This window comes from Mizuhopecten yessoensis, unplaced genomic scaffold (assembly GCF_002113885.1).
Source record: "Mizuhopecten yessoensis strain PY_sf001 unplaced genomic scaffold, ASM211388v2 scaffold3023, whole genome shotgun sequence".
Lineage (NCBI taxonomy): Eukaryota > Metazoa > Mollusca > Bivalvia > Pectinida > Pectinidae > Mizuhopecten > Mizuhopecten yessoensis.
This window is the reverse complement of record NW_018404837.1, coordinates 888,682-904,112: the sequence shown is the minus strand read 5'-3', so window position 1 is coordinate 904,112 and position 15,431 is coordinate 888,682. Positions and strand designations below refer to the sequence as shown.

Sequence of the window (15,431 nt, the reverse complement as noted above, 5' to 3'; positions counted from 1 at the left end):
GTCTCTTCATGCCCAACAATTGTATACATAGTTTTGGGGTGGGGATCTCAACTGTTTCGAAGTTATGAGCCAGGGGTTAAGTCTCCAAGGGTGGAGCCAGACCCCAGAGCCAACCTGGAAGCGTATGTGCATTCTTCTCTTTATACTCAGCAATTGTATATATGGTTATAGGGTGGGGATCTCAACTATTTCCAAGAAGAAGTCACTTAACTCAATCACCCCTGAAGATAAATTTGAACTCTTCCAATTCAAAGGCTGGAATAGTTCATTATGAGCAATACAGCCAAATTGCCCCCTTTTGGCCCCGCCCCTTAGCCCCCTGGGGAGTCAGCCCCACCATTTGTACAATTTTAAATACCCACCACCTAGTGATGCTTCCAGTCAAATATGATAAATAGCTATCGCATAGTTCTACAGAAGAAGTCGTTTATAGCAATATAGCCAAATTGCCCCCTTTTGGCCCCATCCCTCAGCCCCACCATTTGTAACAATTTTGAATCCCCACCACCTAGGTATGCTTTCAGTCAAATTCCAATCAGCGGTTAGGAAGAAGAAGTCGTTTGAAGATATTGTCGACGTACGGACGACCAACACTAAGGTACAGCATAAGCTCACCTTGGTCCTTCAGACCAGGTGAGCTAATAATAAATAAACACTTGTAAACAGGATAAAGAATATAAACAATATGCCAGTGACACCACCACCAACATGCTCTATTTAAGGAATTGGGATAACTAACTTTAAAAAGTCCTCATACAGATTCGTTGAAATTGATAACAGGGAAGTTATTACATGTAGCTAATTTGCTTATGTCAGAGACAAAAATTGACATACATTTTTTTTTGAGATGGAGACAAAATTAGGGAGGGTGCTTGATTGCAGGCACCCACCCTGTTCCCAGGACATTTACCAAAGTGGGGAGGGGCTTATTTGCGAGAGGGGGCTTATTTGCGGTAAAATATGGTATGTGTGAAAACTAACAATCAGATTATATTATGCTAATAAGGTAGAGGCTATGTGATAATGCATGTACAATGTGTTGGGAGGGGTTCTATGATGAATATAACAGGGATCTACCTCAGTGTCTCAATGGAACGTAAAGATCTGAAACAGAAATATTAATAGGAAATTGAAATCATTAGTTTGCTAAATGGCAAACAATTTGAAACATTAGGACAGGTTCCATATTTCAACACAAGCTTAACCCTTTCACCACTGTAGACCATAATAGACTCATCCAGAGCAATGCATGGTAGAGTCTACTAAAGTTACATAGGGGTGAAAGGGTTAAGGCAATAGGTAACAGAGTATGACATTAGTGTTAGTTAACCCTTTCAACCCTAAGTAACTTTAGTAGTCTCTGCCATGCATCGATCTGGATGAGTCCATTATGGTATACAAAGGTAAAACGGTTAAGAGAATCCACAGGGATCTTGGCACCTAGCATTGTAAGATCTTTTTATTCAAACGGCTCCTTTCTCTTTTTATCTGTACAGTAAACATATATCATGTATTCACTTGATCAAAACCTTGGTGTTGCTCGGGTTTAATATTGTCCTTGCAGAGTGAGGCTGGTTGAAGTTGACATATGGACAAGGATAGTGTATTATGAATAGCTAGGGAACAGGAAGAATCTATTATAAATGAAATTTGAGAAATCTGAGAAGGTAAGTATAACTTTTTTAAGAGTAAACAAAGTAAAGTATTGCAAGGCAATCCAGTCCCCCACCAGTCCATAATTCCTCACTATACTACCACCAATTTGCCAATATATTTCTGAGGAATGAGAAAAGAGAAGGGACCTTGAAATAAGTTTTAGGTGAAACAAGGGACATTATAAAGAAGATTTACTGTAGAGAAAACTTGGTGACTAGGTTATTAAATATTACTGGTCAATAAATCTCTCCTGTATGCCTCGGCTACATGTGCATTAAATCTCACCTCTCAGCTATATATGTATTCTGTGTACTGTAAATAAGAACAATTTTCGGGTGTGTTAATATATGCATTGTAACTATTAAACTGATCGCAGAGTGGAACTTTTCACTTTGTCACTGGTTGAAATCTATATACTCTATATAAATGCAAGCAGGAACCAGATTATTTAGACTCAAATGTAAAGTTGAAAAGGTTCATCACTAATACATACCCTGCAACACTCCGCTTGTTCAGTTTAAAGTTGACAGGTGTGGCTGCTCCATCTATAACCACTACAGACATTGATGATGCCTCGTACCTGTTAACAGAAACGAAATGCTATAATAAACACTTCCATGACAGCAGTGACTGGATACTGCAATATCTCACACAACAACCTGCAGATATACAAGCATTTTTCACAGTCTTAATTCTAGTAATAATTTTGCATTCCAGAAACATTTTGTTCTATTGGAAAATTAAGAAAAAACCCTTTTCCCCTCCATCCTAAAACCTTTGCTATGATTATTGTTTCATCAGCTAAGAGATATTATAGCAACTAGATATTTTTATGATAACATCATACTTAGTGTAAAAAAAATAAATCTTTCTTATTCTTTTAACTTAAAGGGGCTGGTCGGGGAAAAAATGTCATATTTGCTAAAATGGCATACACATGTTTAAAATACCTTCTTATGAAATATACAGATACTAATTTTGCTGAAATTCACTCCCTTAGAGTAAAAAATATAATTATATTAAAGAAATCCTAAATCGTCACCTGACAGTCTAAAACTCTCAATTGACCCAGATCAGTGATGTAATTTTACCACACGCGCGTCATCAACAAGGCCGAATGTAAACATCGTGGCAAAAGAAAAAGATGCATGCAAAAGTCATGACAGGCACGAAATATCAATACCGTTATATATAACAACAACATATAGGTAGGAATACTACACTTGCATCATACATGACCTTTGAAAACAATTATTTACGTATCGTATTGCTGTCTTGTCCGCTAGTAGAGTCCGACATGGCACATGACGGCGTGCTATTGTTGTTATCTTCACTGCCTCACTTTCGAAACAACCACGTGACATATATAAATAGATCGGCGCTAAATTTACTCGGGGCTTCCCCGAGATTTCAGTGGTCAAAACTGGACATAGCAAGCAGAAATTGACCATCATATTGCCGTGGTATAACTTTTGGAAGGCCAGAGAACGGATTTAGACCCATTTATTTTGTAATTTTTTCCCCGACCAGCCCCTTTAAACTTACTAGTAATCCAAGTTAATGTCACCGACTTCTTTCACTCTTTTGGGGGGAAAGAGACACAGTGACAGCGAGCTAGGGGGACATCAGGTAAGAGAGAAAAGGGAGAGCCTATGAGGGAGACGGGGGTCCTGATGTTTTCCATTTATTAGAATGTCTCCATGTGACCAGCTTCTGATAATTTTTAGGGGTCAAATTTGAGTTCCAATTTTGTCATTGTGCATGTTGACAATGTAAACATATATGTTTAGCACTTAGCATTAGCATTTATTATATTTTTCTGTTTGCCTGAAACACTTTTTCGTATCTTCCAAACAAAACATAGAACATACCACAGGTATTTGAAATTAAAACAGAATGGACTTTTAATTTAAATGATTCTCAGTAAAATACTATGTATGTATAATCCTATGTTTGCTTATGTATTGTTGTGTCAATTCATGGCGTACCCTTCAGCCACTGCTGATAAAGTGTAGGTGCCGGGGACCAGTAGGCGCCAGTAGTCTCCATAGCCAGCTGTGGTGACGTTGTGATCTATTCTAGCCACCATTATCACAGCATTTGGAATACCTGTGTTAGTCTCGGAGTCCCTAACGAATCCCTTAACTCCCTTGTGTACCTGGAAATACAGAAATAGACAGAAAATAGAATTAAAGTTCATTTACAACAATAATAAACAACTTTTTCCAACTTATATACATCACTCTTGCTACCCAGATGAAAGTGTGCAGATCTAGAGGGTCTTAAGGTGGAGAAAACCCACATGGTTGAGCAGGTGCCAAATACCTTTTCACATCCAATCTGGGATTCTATGTGGCAATATATACATTAGTAAGTGTATTGTCATGAGAAATATCAATTATATAGATAGCAATGTAATATATTTATAGATTTTGGATCGTCAGGTGGTACAGTGGATAGTGCACTTGAGCTTGCCATTCACCAAGATACCCCAGGTTCAAATCCCAAATTGTATCATTACACAAGCTACTGGCAATGCCCCATCATACATGTCTTCATTTGACCTTAATTAGCTGTTGGCAGGACATCAAACCCCAAACAAACAGAAATACTATACTAATACTCAGAACCATGATAATACAGTACATGAACCATCATTGTATTATATCATTATAGATATTTGGTACTTTGTGATTTACTGATAATAAAAACTGTACAGTGAACACACTAGCAGACAGCAGATATCACTATCCCACTGTTACACCATCACTGTGAGGAACAGATCTAGAGAAATGCCCTTCCCTGTCAACAACTGTTAATTATATCTGTATTGAAGTACATGTACGTATACTAGATAAAAGGGTTTAATTGAGTTCCTGGAGAAATGAAAATAAAAGGAATGAGACAGGGAATATTATTCAAAAGAACGTTAGTGTCACATTTAAACATTAAATTGAAGTTTCAGATCAAATATAATAATTTAAACAGAATCTTACACACAATCAAATGACTTCATTAATAGCAAGTATGTCCAGGGAGCATAAATCAATATAAATGTTCATAATTGTTGTTATATGCATGTAAATAGTTGTATTTAGGTATAGTTCATTACATATAAACAGCTGTTACTTGCACACTGCAAGCTGTTATGTATATCAGAGGACAGAATATCTAATCTCTACCTGTCTCTATATTAATATCTATGTCCGGGAACAATCTCTAACCAGAATATAATCACGAGTATGGAACGATACACACCAGTCAAATACAATGTGTAGTATCTACTTCAACTCATTGTCTACAATGATCAATGACTGAAATGTAATGATTGCCTGTAGGCAGCCTGGAGAGCTAGCTTGTGAGGTGTTGAACATGCAGATCTTCTTAACAAAAATCTGCCATGTTTATAATATGATGCACACTAACAGCATTTATAAAGGGGGGCAGTAATGTGGAGGTTTTAATCATGAATAGGATTACGTTTGCCTTCTAGCTTCGTTCTAGAGGGAATTTTCCTGTAGCTCAGTGGAAGAGCACCCGGCTCAGGTGTCACAGGTTTGATCCCTGGTGGCAGCACATGACCACTACTACATATATAGCTATCTTTCCTGTTACACAAGCTTCACAGTGTGGATTCTACATTATGTAACAAATCATATTTGCAAAATCGTACATTTTGGTATCACATAATACATGTGTAATAAATTAATAGCAGTTTGATTGAGTTCTTAAAAGCATCTAAATAATACAGTACTCGTACAAACATTGTGTAATTAGAAACTTAAATATCTTGTTGACAATGGCAGGTTGTGACACCTAATATCAACCATGGAAAGGAAACGTGAATAGATAAAAGATACACAGCTCCAATTCAATAGATTCACCAGACCGAATCACATCCAATGCCTAACAGGTATATGTAGACAAGGTAGTACCTACACATGTACCCTAGCTAGTATTTGACGTTAGGATAGATTCACTAGACCGAATCACATCCAATGCCTAACAGGTATATATATATATTGTCACAACCGACAACATATTTTTCAGGTACAGTAGTAACTAGCACACTGTACCTAAACCCTTCCTAGCTTGAGCTATCTTGTATCTACCCTAGTCATATTTGTTTCCCTCTGGCTGTATACTACTATACATGGTATATAATATGTGAGACTCTCTGTATGGCAACTACATATATAGTGACCATACTTTCCTATCCTGTTGATATAAAATAACAAATCATCATTAAGATTTTTTTAGAGGTTCATGTAGGTCTATATCTGTAGAGCAGAAAATTGATGTACACTCAGTGATTTTTTAGAGTGAATTTGTGGCCATTATACTAAGCTAGGCCTCCTTCTCTTAGAAAAATTCTACATTATTTTTTCTATAATTCTCATGTAAAAATCATATATTTTCCAAAAATCATATTGTATGTATGTGCAACATTTTCCCAAAGTTACAAGGGGCCCCTGTGAAAAAGAGGTAGGAAAATCACTGACATTATAAACAAATAGTGAATAATAAATTATATCTGATTGACAAAGGTAAATGAGAACCTCTCAGATGATATAGGAGCTTGACTGTACAGTTATCTTACTGTTCAGCAAATAGAAAGTCTTATGCATGTACATGAATGTTATATATATAAATATAAAGATTCCTCATGAACTTAATGTTTGGAAAGGAATCAATTTTATTTTTTGGGCATAAATGGAATGTGTAGCTCTTGTGCAGAATTCAGTTTATTCCTGCTTTTGTCCTGCTTTTTTGCCAGCCCTTGCTGTTACTGATGACGTCATTTGATTGTACATTCAGGGTTCTCCCCAGGCCATTTAGCTGATACGGCACGGTATCAGCTTCAGTTTGATATCCTCCCTGCTGTATCAGCTTAATTGACCCGTATCACCTTAGACTATGAATGATTGATTGATTGATTGATAGGTTTTACGTCTGCTTCACTACCGAGTTCGGTTATCCACTATGAACGGTCTCACCTTGTTATTTGTACTGAATAGGGTCTTTTTACACAAGAATTGACACTGATTAAATCACAAGGCCCAAGTCCAGCAATGACCCCACTGGTCAGTTGCAAGATAGGCATATTATGGCCACAGGGGCCTGTAACTAGTGGGAAGGGGGACCGGACGACAATCCCACAGGTGTCCGGCAAGCGTGCTCACTGGAGCCTAAAGCAGGATACAAAATATAAAGAGTTATATCTATTATTCAATGTACAAAACTATTACACCTTTCTATAAATTGTATTTTATTTTAGAATATTTAAAACAATGATATTGCAGGAAATTCATACAAAAAGAACAATTATAATTATTTATTTATTTGGCTTTAAAGTTCATCAAAAGTTTGGTAAATAAAAGTACCTATTTAAACATAATATTAACCCCTCCCCTAAATTTAATAATGTATTATTGAGCATGTCCGTCTTGAATGTTCATTGAAAATGAAACATATCAGCTTAAAAAAATTATGGGGAGAACCCTGACAGTATGGCATTATGTCATTCAAGCAAACCTTGTTTTTACTGTTACCATGGTAAAGCACTGCATTTTTAACTTTATACCTGCCTTTTTGTATTTAAATTTGTTCTAATGACGACACACCTGATGTGTCGAAACTATCCAACATTAACTGGATTAAAGACATTATACCCAGCAGGAAGTGGTTGTCATGGTCATCTTTTCCTTTTGAATATTTGACATTTTGTAAATGTTGACTTAGATTATTCAAACTCTCTTTTTTTAGAAGCCACATATATTTTTTTGCCATTCCAACAGGTTGTTCAATATACTTTTTTTCTCTTTAAACTGACAGAAAGTTTACTGTAAATACAGTATTCTTAATGAATATATATTTTTTTTATCAGGACTAATATGTCTATCCACTTGGCAGAGCCCCCCCCCCCCCCTCCATTGTACAGGGGGCAATACATTTATATAAGCATATGTAAGATGCAATTATGGTCGTAGTTTGTTTGATATACTTTACGGAAAACAAAATTAAACACAATTAGAGGCCCATGGGCCTAAATGGTTACCTGAGTAAAATCTGAAGTACTCAAACTAAAGCATGTTCATTTTTTTTAAATTGGCACATAGTTACTTTGGAGAGATGACATACACCCATGCTAACCTGCAGGAGACCAGGCATACACATGCTGTATATTGATTGTGTAGAAGATATGCCCCGGACAAACTTTTTCAAAAGTTAAGGTCAAAGTCAAAGCATAGGTCACAGAAATGACCTTCTTGCACTCTGCCCTCCGCCATCCCAAGATGTCCTTGTACACCAAATATGGTTACTCCAGGTGAAATAGTATAGAAGATATGTCTTGAAAAACTTCTTAGATGGAAGACAGACAGAAGGAAGGACAGATGGAGTAAAAACCTATAGTCCCCACTGAGAACCAATGGGGGACTAATCACAAGATAAAAGGTAACACATGAAGAAGGATGGCGATAGGGCTCCATGATCTATGGTCAGGTGAACGAAAAACTTAATGATAATGATTACAGAAAAGTGACATGTGACGTGTCCCGTCAAGACATTTACCAAAAGTGGTTAAATAGTCATTATGTGGCAATCACCCACGTTTTTTCCAATGCTCTAACAATGATTTCTTCTACCAAGAGTAATTATAGGAAGAATGTACCTGTACCTGAAGCTACATTATAGCCTTACCTCACTTCATAATACAAGGTTTCCGCTCTCAAGATATATCTTACAGCATCCTTAGAGAATGTCATGACAAAATCAAAGGCTCACAGTAAGCTATTTGACTGGTTTCGGGTATAAAAAATTACCGTTGCTAGGCCGATACCTTTCCTTTGGAGATTACAGAGAGGTGACACCTGACTTCAAAGCCAGTCCACTGAACCATTATGCTGAAGCACAAATATTTTTATCAATCCACAAGGTACATACTTGCCAACTTTTTGAAATTTCCATTGGGGAGTTTACGCATGTTCAGAATTAAAAGCATAAATAAAATGTGTTTATGAATGTAGCGGAACTGGACGGGGGTCAACCGTAGGAGACCAGGTAGCTCAATTGGTAGAGCATCTGTCTAGAGTTCAGAGGGTCCTGGGTTCGAACCTGCATTGTCTGGCCGTGCATTTTTCCTGTCCTGTTAATGTGTCTTCGTACACTCTAGGGAAAAAATAACACTTTCAAATGGCATCGTTTGAGCTATTCTTTCAGGTAGAAAACAAAAATATTTAAAAAAAAAATCACTAGTTGAGAATGCTCACTTTTGGGGTCCAAAATCGGGAATCTCCCTCCTAAATTGGGTGTGCAAGTATGGGGGTATACAGAGCCTTTAAGTTAGTCATGAAATATTACAAGGCCTAGGGTACAAAAAAGATACATGTCTTAAGAGAATTAAAGCCTTGGATTTTGATGATGGTCTCACCAGTGATATCTAAATGTATGATTACTACTGTACCTCCTCCATGTAAGCCATGAGAGATTCTTTATTGTTGGTCCATTCCTTTTCCAATTCTTTTTCATATGGGTATTTACAGCAAGACAGTTCAATGGTAATTTCAAAACAATTACTGTAAAGGTAGTTATAATCCTGCATCCCACCTGAAATAGTAAATGGTTATACTGTACAAAATATATATACAATGATTTTTTTTTATCAGGTAACACTAACTTGTCATACCAATAAAACTTAAATTTTAGGTTAAAAAAAAAACATATTGGAGGAAAATCACTTTACTTTAGTTTCTAAGCATTACACACACTGTACTTGTATACACAAGTATGTTTGTTTACATATTTTAATTAATATATAGTACTATTTTACCTGGGACATCATACCAATAGGCACCATTTGTAATACCATCCACAAAATGATCACCATTGCATACACTTCCTTCGTGCATTGTTCCATGATTCTTAGCATAGGTTTTTGCCAGCTGTTTAAATACTTCATCGTCAGGTGAAGCACTGTAATGTCCACTTGCTTTGTGGACAGCTGAATCGTCGTATGGGTAGCTAGCAACGACGCTCCCTCCATGCAGGTTCGCAGACAAAACAAATTTATTAGCATTAATCCAATTCATCAATGCTCTCGTTTCGTTTTGTTCCGGATGCGTCTTTAGCTTGGTGATCGGAAATTGGTCTGGAAAGTCTCGATTGAGATCAACCCTGTTATTATTTTCTCTTCCTAGGGTCCCCGTACACAGTCCTTCCCTGGCTTCGTGGAAACCATCGGGGTTCATCGTTGGCATAATGTAAATATTTGTTTCGTTGATCAACTTTGTTACTCGTTCATCTTTTCCGTAATTTCCCAAAAGATGCTCAATTAGATTTATAAGTATCTGTCTACCAATAACTTCATTTCCATGCATATTCCCGACATATTTGAACATGGGTTTGCCCGGTTCCGCACCATTATCGCTGTTTTTAACGTTTTTTGTTATCTGTAATGCTACTATATCTCGATTAACTACGCTTTTACCTATATAATGAAGGCGAGCTATGTGTGAATACTGTTCGACTTGTTTTCCCAATGAAAGCAATAATTCATCATGGTTGATGTATTTGTAGGTATGTTTAATTTCCTTTATCGGACTGTTATTAGGTATGGCACTCGATACACTCACAAACATCAAAATTATAGTAAATAAAACACAACTTAGCCTTTTACAGCTGTCTGTCTTCCAGGCTTTCGCCATGTTTTCGTGTGGAAGTTCCGGAAAGTAGCGGTTAGTATAAAATCGTAATTGTTACCAACAGAAGAGAAATGGAGTATTTTTTGAAGAATTAAATTTTATCGACAAAATTATGTTAATAATGGTATGAAGTTTGTTTTTCTAAAAAAAAGTATAAAAATCCAGTTAATAGCATGCAAATACTGATATAAACATAAAAACATTTTAGTAAAGTCTTTTTCCGTAAGATAAATTTCTACATTTTGAAAAATATATACGATCCTTGTTGACAAAATCTGTAATTTTGATTCGCCAGAAATGTGAGGTCAAAGGTCATGACACCTGTTTGCAAACACGTTCCACATCAGCAACAGGTGTATTAGCTGATTAGGTAGATCTTACAGAAGCCCGACTAACAACAGATGTTCACGTGTGAACTATGGTTAATGATGTGCTACTCTACGTCCCTAATATCATAGGTAAATGCATGACACCAGCTAATATACACAGTACACTTACTCACAGTGGCTCAGCATCAATGGATTATTGTCTTATTGAATTAAGTTAATAAACCCCAATAGGACTATTGCACTATTGTTTTGTGATGTTGCATTTGTAGCGTCACGTTGACTTGGTCTATTACAAGCTACCAGGTAATAAGCTCATCAATTGGCCAATAGGAAGTGTGTCCATCGACTCCAGAGTCCGGAGGATCCAGGTTTAAATCCAAGTCTGGTCGTGTATTTCTCTTTAGTCCCAGCCACTGTTACAAGATTGGTACCAACCTTTGTTTCAAGCATTGTTGTATGCTTGGCGAGGGGAAACCTGAACCTGGGTTGTAAATAATGATGTTTTGGGTGTGAAGACGGGAGGAATGAAGCAGGACTGGGTTGGTACTAGTACTATAAGTATTAGTACCTAGCCTTATGATACAATATATAAAAATTGTCTTGCTGTCAGAAGCTACGTTATTGCAGCTAATTTGGTACAAGAGTGTCCATCTAGAGTTTGGAAGGTCCTGGATTCGAATACCAGTCTAGCCAATGTTATATAGAAGGAAAGCAATAATATGTAAGTCCAGACCTCTTCTTTTTCCAGTGCAGGAGAACTGAGTCTTCTGAGATTGTCCTACTTGATCCAGCTGACCCGAACAGACCTGATTCAAACCTACATAGTGGAAATTCAAACTGTAGATGGATGCTTTAACCAAATGAGCTTACCTGGTTGCCATGCAGCGATCAACCCGTTTCAGTTCCACAACACTCCCCCTCCGTTTTTTATAAGTCTTTATATAATTATTCACCCTAGCTCAGGTGTACTGTGATGGTAAAGAGTTTTGGTGATATTTTAGATGCATTGTATATATAGGTACTGTACAGTACTTCACAACAAGCGAGTATATATGATGTCCATGCTAAACCTTTCTTTTGACCAGTTTCTAACTCAATTATTAAAATTGAATGGTCAGTAAGAGTATCATTACAGAGGCTGTTTGGCTATAGGTTAATTAAGTTATGTCTGTATATTTGTAATAACAATGATTACATAATAGGAGAATGCAAAATGCACAGCCTGACTGGATTTCAAACGGGCTCACCCGGGACGCTATACCAATTAATTATAAACTACCTGGTCGCAAACGATCAACCCATGACCAGTCCAGTTTGGCTACAATATTAATTGTATACATTCAGCTGACAGTCAAAGGGAGATAATTGTATGTCAATAATATATACAACATTTGATATAGTGCCCTATTTAGCTAGAATTAGCTATTTTAAAGCGCTTTACAATGCATAGATATACAATTTATACAGTCAATACAACAAGCATATACATTGATCAATATTGAGGAATTTGCAGAAGCTGCCGTATCATCTCCCTATGCCTGTATGCCTTGCGTGTGTGCTGGAGATGTAATTTGTTTTGTTTGAAGTGGGACAGATACTGCAACATCCACCCCAGACCAATTGTCAATTTCAATACTTGATTATATAAATAATGTGTGTTTGTTAATTTGAACAGATACATATCAGATCTTTGTTGTTTCCTGAATGAAAATAAAAAGAAGAAAAATAACACATCATTATGGAGCATTTTAATTATGCACAGTATAAGGTTCTTAGATTACCGATGTATTTAGACAGGTCACTGATAGTGTAGACCTAACGTATGGGGCTGTCTTTGTTTGTGGTGTATGGGGATATAACTAACACCAAATGGCCAACTTTTAATTTCTCGGACTGAAGATGGCTGCCATAACCCCTAATTGGCTGAGACAGCAATAGTAACCTGAGTTCTATGGGGTTACTTTTGTGATACTATGTTGGGTTGATAATATATATGGACTCTGTATTTAAAAGCTGACTTTTATAATTCTGTATTTAAGATGGCCTTTGATTGTTTGAGACAATAATGGTTATAACTGGAGTTCTATTATTGAGTGCCAACTTTCTTATTACTGTGTGGCAGTATTACAATGTACACAGGGGTTAAGTCTTTATATTTAAATACAGACTGTTTATTTTCAGGATTTAAGGTAGCCCATATATGGCCTCTGATTGGCTGAAGCTTTAAACATTTCATTGATCTGGATTTGGAACTTAACAGTAGACCCATATATAGACAATGACCATGCATATGGGGAACACTGTAGGTCTATGGGAATCGTTCATTTCATCTAGACCAAGACTTCTATTATTTCCTATGATGGATTTTATTCTGAATGACAAGTATACAAAGGGCCTTAGAGTAATTCTACAAATCATATAGGGCACTATATAAATGTTGTATATTATCAAGCACTAAAGGAAACTAAGTAGAATATTCTTGGTGAAAGTCTGGACTAAAACCATTTAGTAGATCTATAAGAACTCAATATTACATAGACCTATTGTCTTTGGTGTGTAAATTCTAAGACTGCTTCCTTCTTTTGATCTATTTCTGTTAGTAGTGTTAGATGGTGGGTTGGTTATATAATTAGAAGGGGGCAAAAATGGCTTTGATTTAACCATTTCCTGATTAGCTTATATTAACAGCAAGGAAAATTAAATTTAAAATATTTAAACTGCAGCATAGCAACTCAAATTTTTTATCTGTATAAAACATTTTGAGATATTTTTACAAAAGATTATTTAATCATCAGTTGACTAAATGCTCATACTTGCCAACTTTTTGAAATTTTCATGGGGGAAGTTTTGCATGCTCAAAATTGAAAATTAAAAATTGTGTGTATTTACCCCTAGAGACAAACTAACATGCTTAAATGACCTATTTTGAGTTGTTCTTTCAGGTGACATCATCAGATCATCTTAGAATATAGGAACAGGTTAGCAAATTAACTGTTTGAAATACTAAATTTACTTAAAAGGGTCCATAATCTGGAGTTGAAATCTCCCTCCTAAATACTAGGGAGAGTAGGCAAGTTTGCATGCTTTTAACATGTGATCCCCATCCTTAAAGGTTTTCCTCCTAAATGACCTTCTATGACCTTATTCCCTTTCTTGAAAAAGTCAAGGTGCTTGAGGTGGAAGAGAGATGGTTTTATGATAAATCTTATCTGACATTTTTTTACACTTCAGAATTTTAATGTTATCTGTTCCAGGGTATGCTCGCCTGTGTTTACTTGCCCTGAGCATCAGCACATTTGATTGGCCAGTACTGTTTCTCATCTTCTACTGTGTCTCGGCTATTTTGGACGGTAGGTTACCTAAATGTTAAGCCACCATTTTGAAAATGTTGTGTACCTAACCCACTGGACTGGTATATGTATGTTTACATTGTATTTGTTTTAACCATATCTATTCCACTCTTTAAAATTTGAAATAAGTTTCTACCTAATTTTACAACAACAGATATCTTAGAAAACTTGTCATACATGCATGTTACAAAATGTATCAAAACATTGATTTAAAAGAAGAAGAACTTTTGAATAAGTTTCAAAACTGGTGTTCATCTCATGTTTGTACCCAAGTCACATTTCCACACTTCCTGTGAATACAATTGTCAGTGATCAACCATAGGAATTTAAGTGTGAAAGTATTATTGAGACATAAATATTGGCGATTTTCTGTTGAATTTGCTTAGAATTCTTTTTGGAAAGACACAGATACAGTGGCACAGTAGGATATCAATCCATAAGAAACTGTTTGATTGGAGCATTTTACTGGAAACATATATATTTAAGGATTGACCTTCATTTTGACGGTGTATACAGTAGTATGAACGCAGTTGGCAACAAAAATATTCTTTACGGATCGCTTAACTGCGTTCATACTACCGTATACGCCGTCAAAATTGGGGTCAATTCTTATATTTACATCCTAAAAATGTTTAAATGTTACAATAAGCAAAAACAACAGTCGAAGCGGGTTGCTACAATGGTATCTACGTTTGCCAGGTTGCTATGATAAAATAGTTCCAGTGAATCTACACCGATATATGAGTTGATTAAGAAAATTCACCGTGACTAACACTATATTTTTCCTTTCATAGCTTTTATATTTTAAATGAAGCAATTTGAGATGCCTTTCGCACATTGTGTTCATTACAACTGTAATGTACGCTCATTGAGGGACGCGGTCGATTGTTTCGGAACGTCATGTTTATGTTACCGTCAAAGATATTTGAATGTGTATCCATGGAATAAGAAGAAAGTTTGTCAGCATCAGTTTGATGTAAAATTAGACATAGTGGATCCCCAATAGGTTCCATGTATCTAGATGGTGAGGGAACCAACCAATGGTTGTCATATTGGACTGTTATCTCGCTGAAGCGTTAACGACGCCATATTTGAAACAGGTATCAGATTTCTTTAAATCCTTCTCCTTCTGTACCATTGGAGGGATTTTCAGCACATTTGGTCTAGAGCATCCTTGAGTAAAGGGGACTCATGTTGGGTTTTTTTTTATAAATGGAGGGTATTGGTCCTCTTTTGGGCAGAGGGTAGGGTCCCAATAGGGGAAATTTAGGTAAATCTTAAAATTCTTTTTCGTTCAGTATGATTTGAGTTATTTTAACTGAATTTGGTCAAGAGAAATCATTTGGTAATGGGACTCAATTTTTCTTAACAGATAGTTAGGTCCCCCTTGGAGC

General features: G+C 36.3%; 1 protein-coding gene across 2 annotated transcripts in view; it reads right to left on the bottom strand.

The window, feature by feature from the left end:
* Nucleotides 1–10,373, bottom strand: part of LOC110446872 (carboxypeptidase D-like) — a 39,498-nt gene extending 29,125 nt beyond the window's left edge. The window contains exons 1-5 of one of the 2 annotated variants that reach the window (XM_021492213.1): nt 9,488–10,373; nt 9,122–9,264; nt 3,645–3,814; nt 2,150–2,236; nt 1,078–1,104 (exon numbers count right to left, since the gene is read on the bottom strand). In XM_021492213.1, coding sequence (XP_021347888.1) covers nt 1,078–1,104; nt 2,150–2,236; nt 3,645–3,814; nt 9,122–9,264; nt 9,488–10,361 — 1,301 coding nt within the window. In that variant the 5' untranslated portion in view covers nt 10,362–10,373. The remainder of the gene's footprint in view (nt 1–1,077; nt 1,105–2,149; nt 2,237–3,644; nt 3,815–9,121; nt 9,265–9,487) is intronic. The other variant, XM_021492214.1, reaches the window with a different exon arrangement.
* Between the last annotated feature and the right edge of the window lie 5,058 nt (nt 10,374–15,431).